The following is a 7,326-nucleotide window of genomic DNA, read 5'->3' on the forward strand; positions in this document are numbered from 1 at the left end:
AATCCATGCTGAATATATGAATATAAATATAATGAATAAGCACTCCTAAAAAAACAAATCATTATTATATAAATAATAACAGATATCTCTCATCTAATTAAAACTCTAATTATAAAAATCTCTCTAAAAAAATTTAAAGAAAAAGGAAAAGAAAAGTTAGCAGCACATAATAAAAATCATCAAATTCTTAAAGACGGAAAAATATTTAATATTCCTTTATTAAAAAAAATCAACCGACTCCCTGATCGCTCATAATATAAATTCACTATAAAAAATAAACCTGATGAACATAGGCCATGAGAAATTATTAAAATATAAGCACTAATAAATCCTAATTTTATTATTGTTAATATTGAACATATTATTACATTTATATGTACAACAGAAGAATAAGCCACCAAACTTTTTATATCAATTTCAACTAAACATAAAATACCAATAAACAACCTTCCTACAATCCCAACTCTAAAAATTACATACCTATACTTATTCCTTTGAAAAATAAATATTATAATAAAACGTAATAAACCATACCCCCCTAATTTCAATAAAACAGCAGCTAAAATTATTGACCCATAAACAGGCGCTTCAACATGGGCCTTAGGCAACCAAACATGAAAAATAAAAATTGGTAGCTTAATAAAAAATGCTATAAAATAAACTAAATAATCTCAAAATCCTATATTAATTATTATATTTTTTATCAATAAATTAAAATCAAATGTTATATTATGCTTATAAATTTCAAATAAATAAATTAATAAAGGCAAAGAAATAAATATTGTATATATTAATAAATAATAAGATGCAGAGGTTCGTTCAAAATTTAACCCTCAATAAATAATGACAATAAACATAGGAATTAATCTTAACTCACAAACATTAAATAAAATAATATTAAATTTATAGAAGAAAAATAAATAATTAAAATTAATAATATAATTTCAAATATTAACAATTTTTTCTCATAATTTATTTTAATTAGCCTACCACTCCTCTCCTCCAACTGAATAACTATTTTTATTAAAGCTAAAATTCAAAATCTTAAAGCTAATAAAAAAAATGAATAAAAATCAAACCCTATAAATATTCTCACCCTAATTCAAATATCATCTTTAAATATAAATTTAAATAAAAATAAAAATCTAAAAATAAAACATGAATTATAAAAAAATATAATTTTTTTATTTTTTATTAATAAAATTATAAATATAAAAAAAAATAAAAATTTTATCATATTAATTCAAAAAAAATAAATAATAGAATAATTTAATTATACCATAGTGGTCCGGCCGCGTACACGGTCGTGCGGGCCGTGCCGTTTGACCAGACCGGGGCGACATCCCTTTTAGCCCTAAACTCGCCCGGACCAGACACCTCTTTGGCATCCCCCGGGTGACACCCCTGGCTCACACTCTTGCCTCCGGTGTCCACCCTCGAAGGGTAGCCATTCGCGTGCGTCTTTCGGTTATTATAGTGGCCAAGACAAATCACCACTAGGCGGACTCCTGTATTGGCGGTCCGGCCGCGCTTCATGGGTCCCCACCTTGACGAGAAGCTTCCGCAGGGCCCTGGTTTCGCAGAACCCCTCCTGGGTTCCACTACTAACAGGTTCCCGCTTCCAGTTCCCGATCCAGCAGAGCCCTTCCCCTTGGACGAGTTCCCAGGGAAGGAGTCGAGACACGTACTAGCCCCAACGGCACTTGGCTCGGAGGGGTCTTCGGTGCAACGACGCCCCAATCAACGCGAACCGGTTTCCCCCGGTCAGGCACCAGCCATTTCACAGGATGTTATCGCATTGTCGATCAACATCCTGCCCCGAACGTCTCCGTGTTTTGTACAGGGGCTAAGCGCACCCCAGCTCGAACCGTGTGTAGCATCGGGACGGTAGTGTCCTTCAACCCACATCGGGCTTCCTGACCCGTGTCCCCGCCTCCGCGTTTTTATACGAGGGGGAAGGCGGACCCCTGTGCGTACCGTGTATAGCATCGGGACCATGGTCCTTCAACCTACATCGGGCGTCCTGTCACCGTCAGGGGAGAGCGAACCCTGTTCCTTGTACTATTGTTTCCACGTAGAAACAACTGCCAAGGTTCTACCCGGAACCTCATCGTAGGGTTGTATTAACTTAATCCTATATGCAAGGTGTTATCCATACTGATAAACACCCTGCCCCGGTCGCCTCCGTGTTTTGTACAGGGGGTAGGCGCACCCCTGTTCGAACCGTGTGTAGCATCGGGACGGTAATGTCCTTCAACCCACATCGGGCTTCCTAACCCGTGTCCCCGCCTCCGCGTTTTTATATGAGGGGGAAGGCGGACCCCTGTGCGTACCGTGTATAGCATCGGGACTGCGGTCCTTCAACCTACATCGGGCGTCCTGTCAACCGATCCGTCTTTCGAGTTTCCTATACAGAGGAAAGAGGACCCCTGTTGCGGTGTTTGGTGACTTTGGGACTCGGATCCAGCCGAAAATCCCTCCATCACCCACCACCAAGACCCGAATCAGAGATGAGCGACCCCCTGACACCTCGCCCTGCTGTCAAGCCAACAGGTCGAGGTCCTACCCGAACCCTGCATCGTAGGGTGGCGACTACCCTACAACGACCAAAGCGATGCCGGCCAAACCCGCCGTCCCCGAAGAGCCGGAGGATCCCCCGACACCGAGATGGCCCGGAAGCGCGACCGTCCCAGGAGGCTCGTCGGCACCCGTAGATCCGCCTCCCTCCAAGAAGCCGCGCCCCGACCGCTCGCTTCCCGTCTTGTTGGGATTTGCGACGCGTAAGCCTCACTTCAGGATCGGCACCCGGGGAGCCCGATCGGCTCTTCTGAAAAGGACTCCTCCGGAAGGGAGGACACTCTTCAGGCGGGCACGCTAAGGCCCTCGCGTAGTGTCTTTGTTACTCCTCAACCCCCGCCCAGCCACGCTCCGGCTTAAGGGCTTTCGCCCCCGGCGTACTATGTGGCGTTCACCATCATTTCCGCCGCGACCGTCGCGTCTGTAGCAGGAACCGATTCGTACGCGTCCGACACCCAGGTATGCATGCCGGTGCTATGCATCCTGCCCGAGCCCGGGTCCAAGAGGAAATCCGGCTAAAGATGCGCTTTTAGCTATCTCTCCACTCCGGTTTCCCGGGCTTCAGGATAGAGCCTCCCCACCATGTCAAGGTGGCGCATCATCGGGAAGGAGTAGGGAGGTAACCTAACCTAACCTAACCTAACCTAACCTAACCTTTTTTTTTTTTTTTGTTACGAGGGGGAAATGCCTTTACGCATCCTCGGCCTGGTATTGGTTGGCCGGGGTATGTGGGACTCGCCGGCACTATAGAGGAAACACCGGAATACCCACTAAAACCCCCCCTGGGTATCCTTCCCAGACGGTTTATGCAGAAAGGAGGGCCTCGCCATCGGCACTTTCCCTCCTCCTGCCCGTCTCGTACACACACACGCTTGGACCTGGGTCCAACGAGCACTCGCAGGAGCGTCCCTTCCCTATTACGACCCCGGGATACCAACCGGGGTCTTCTCCTTCCCAGATTGCAGTAGACGGAGGTGGAATGTCCGTTTCCTACCCCACTTCCGGCTCTGCGTCTCTCCCACACCAGAGACGTAATGGGGGGGATAATCGTGTCCCCCCTTTATCGTCATTTTCGTCCTACTTCCTTGTCCACCCCACTGCCTGCTCCGGCCCCCTGGTCCGACCGCCCACTTACTAGTGGGGGTCAGCTTCCAAAAGTGGGGGTCTGCTGTTGGGGGTTCTCGCCCGAATTCCCGGGAGAGGGAGGAGGGGTCTTATCTTCCCTCCCCCGGCGTCTCTCTCGTCCTTCTCTCTCTCTTTCTCGCTCCGCCTCTTTCTTTGTGCTGAAGACTACTCCACAGAAAGAGGCCACCGCCCTCCATTTATCCTCCCCTTCTACCATAGCCTTCACTATGGCTACGAGGGAGAGATCCTCTCCCACGGCCGTGGACAATTCCGCCCGGCTTTCCACCCACGCAGGACACACCTCCAGGGTGTGCTGCGCTGAGTCCAGGGGGTCGGTGCAGTGGTGGCACTTGCCCGTAGTCTCCTACCCAATACGGTCCAGATATTCGCCGAAGCAGCCGTGCCCCGTGAACACCTGAGTCATACGGAAGGTCATTCCCCCCTTCCTTTTTTTCACTCAGGCCTCTAAGTGAGGCCTTATGGCCTCAGTCACCCTACGCCCCGCAGCTCTGCCAGACGGAGAGAGCAACTGCTGCTTTCCACGTTCCAGCATCTTTCTATGGTGCTGCCGCCTCTCCGCAATCTTCGCCCGGGGGACGATGTTCCGCCCCGCCTCCCGGAGCCCTCGCATGCGTCGGTACACATCGGTGTACATCTTCGCGAGAAGCTCCACGGGAGGAATCCCCGCCAAAGCAGTCGCCGCTTCGAATGACACTGTACGGTAAACACGTACCACCCGTAATGCCATTTTCCTTTGGACCCCGTGCAAAATGCCCAGGGTCCTCCGGTTGCCGCTGATATCCTCGGCCCATACGGGTGTCCCGTACAGCATCATAGCGTGAACCGTCCATCCATACAGCCGCCTGACTCGACCGTCAGGGCCTCCCAGGTTCGGGAATAGACGGCCCAGCGCGACAGCTGCTTTCTCCAGGCGGGGAACTAACTGGGCAAAGTGCGCGGCGAAGCGCCACCCACCGTCCAGCAGTAACCCCAGATATTTAAGGGTATTTCCCACTTTCGTCTCCACCCCCTCCACCATAACCCGAAGGCTCGGCGGCACACTTCTAGCACCTGGCCGGAAAATGATTGCCTCCGTCTTCTGGGGCGCCACCCTCAGGCCCAACTCTTTGATAGCCCGCGTAATACACGCCGTCGCTACCGTGGCCAGGGCCGAGGCCTCCCTTCTGTTTTCCCCCTCGGCTAACACGATCGTATCGTCCGCGTAGCAGACGACCGTGCAGCCGGGGGGGATGGCCGTCCTTACCACCCCGTCGAAGGCCAGGTTCCACAGGAGTGGCCCGAGGACCGACCCCTGTGGGACTCCACATCCCACTCGTCTCGTAACCTCTACCGTGTCCCTGTTGGTGTAATGTAGGGAGCGGTCGCTGAGGTACGATTGGATGATCCGGCGGAGGTATCCCGGCACGCCGAAGCGGGCCATGGCTCTTTGGATACATCTCCAGGGCAGGGTATTAAAGGCGTTCGAGATGTCAAGAGACACGCCGATCGCCACCCTGCCCTCCCGCACCGCGGCTTCCGCAAAAGCGCGCACCCTCAGTACTGCGTCCACGGTTAATCTTCCACCGCGGAAGCCGTACTGCCGGTCATCCAAGTTCGGCCCGATGCTTTCCAGGTGCTCGACAAGGCGATTGGCGACTATCTTCTCCAGGATTTTGCCTCGTCGAGCAAACATATGGGCCTGAATGACGAGAGGGTCTCCATATCCTTGCCTTCCTTTTGCAAGAGGACCAAATTGGCCCTCTTCCACCTCTCGGGGAAGACTCCCAGTCTGAGGCACTTCGTGTGTAGGTGTGCAAGATGCCCACCCATCACCTCAAAGGCTCCAGCCCACGCCTTCCTAGGGAGTCCATCGGGTCCGGGGGCCTTGATGCCGCAGAGTCTCCGCCTGCACCTCTCCATTTCTTCTCCCGAGAACGCCAGCTCCTCTGACCATTCGGGTCCTCCTTTCGCAAAGATGGGGGAGGGGGTATCCTCCTCCTCAGACTGTGGAAAGAGCCCTCCGACCACCCGGTCCAGGGCTTCCGGGGAAAGGGTCTCCGTAGCCGGTGGCCCTCTATTGCAAAGCTTCCTGAGCACCATTTGGTATGGCCGTCCCCAAGGGTTCTCTTCCAAGTGCGAGAGGAGCTCGTCCCACGCCCTAGCTTTCGCTTTTTTTATTTCCAGGCGTAGGGCGTCCCTGGCCACTTTGTACGCCTGGTAAAGGCCTCTAACTTCCTCTACCGGCCTATCCTTCTTCTTGGCCCGGGCGTATTTCCTTCTTCGATGGACCGATGACCGCCGCAATTTCGCGATCTCCCCGGTCCACCAGTACGCCGCTCTACGGCCTTGCGGACCAGCCTTGATCCGGGGCATTGACGCGTCACATGCATCAGACATGGCGCCCCGGATCCACTCGACTTCCTGCTCTATGTCCCTGTTGGCCTCTCCCGGTTCTCCTCTCCCCAACCACGTGGTCGAGAGGATCGAGGCCATAAAGGCGTCCTCGTTCATTTTCTTTGTGCTCCAGCGCCTAGGAGAGGTCGTCTCTCTCAGCCGTCGACTGGAGCACCTGCTCGGGTGTGACCATGAGGCCGTAGACTATGTACCTATGATCAGACAAAGTCTCGATCTCCGTGGCCACCCTCCACCCTAGCACCCTGTTGAGGGTCGCTAGGGAGGCCCAGGTAAGGTCCACCACCGACTCGCCCCTTTCCCGTATGCAGGTGCTTATTCCTCCCTCGTTCAGCAGCCTTAAATCCAGTGTCGCGGCCCACTCCTCGACCGCGACACCTCGGCGGTCCGTCCTCGGGGAACCCCACGTCATCGATTTTGCGTTAAAGTCCCCCGAGACCACCACCCGCCCCACTCCCATCCCGCTGATGATAGCGGTAAGGGAGTCCAACCTCTCAGCAAATCCTGAGAGGTCCAGACTAGGCGGCAGGTAGACCCCGACGACCAAAACGGGTCCCCATCTGACCGCCACTTACCCTTTGCCCTTGGCCACCAGTTTGGCAGGAAGTGAGGCCGGAGCATCCGCCCTCCATGTAATCGCTACGGAGCCCAACTCGTCCCCCACCCACGAAGGGTGCTCGGGGATCCGGTACGGCTCCGCAGCAATGCCCAAACCACAACCACGCTCCGCCAGAGTGTGCACAAACAAGTTTTGCGCCTGACGGGCGTGGTTGAGATTTGCTTGCAAGACCCGAGCCGCCATTTATTTATTATTTAAATTATGACTCGGGCCTGCCTCCGATCCCTTTAATGAAGAGGGGCTTTCGGGACCCCTTTCCCATCCTGTACCTTCTCCTTCAGGGGGGTAGTCTAGGGGGAGGAGATTTGTATCCTCGTCCTCCCCTTTGTTTCCCATCTTTGCCTCGGTCTCGCCCACCATCCCAGACCGCCCACCACCCGCTGACCGGCGGGTACTCCTTCCAGGGTATTCTCCCTTTCTATGGTGGTGGGGACATCCTCCGTTTTCTCATTCCCCTCCATTTTCTCCCCCCCCTCTTTCAGCTGCTTGTTGGGGGGTGAGGAGCAGGAATTGTTGAGGTCTTTGGCTTTTTTCTCCAATTCTCCCTCTCTCTTCCTCTTCGGTTGCGACCTAGGGGTCGACGCGCCGCGGGG

General features: G+C 52.4%; 1 protein-coding gene across 1 annotated transcript; it reads right to left on the minus strand.

The window, feature by feature from the left end:
* Positions 1 to 6,232: 6,232 nt before the first annotated feature.
* On the minus strand, positions 6,233 to 6,916 carry LOC140675715 (uncharacterized). Its single transcript, XM_072910338.1, has 2 exons — positions 6,690 to 6,916; positions 6,233 to 6,578 (listed from the first exon to the last, which is right to left on the minus strand). Exons 1-2 carry the CDS (start codon positions 6,914 to 6,916, stop codon positions 6,233 to 6,235), a joined length of 573 nt encoding a protein of 190 aa, XP_072766439.1.
* Positions 6,917 to 7,326: the final 410 nt, after the last annotated feature.

Source organism: Anoplolepis gracilipes, unplaced genomic scaffold (genome assembly GCF_047496725.1).
Source record: "Anoplolepis gracilipes unplaced genomic scaffold, ASM4749672v1 Contig18, whole genome shotgun sequence".
NCBI lineage: Eukaryota > Metazoa > Arthropoda > Insecta > Hymenoptera > Formicidae > Anoplolepis > Anoplolepis gracilipes.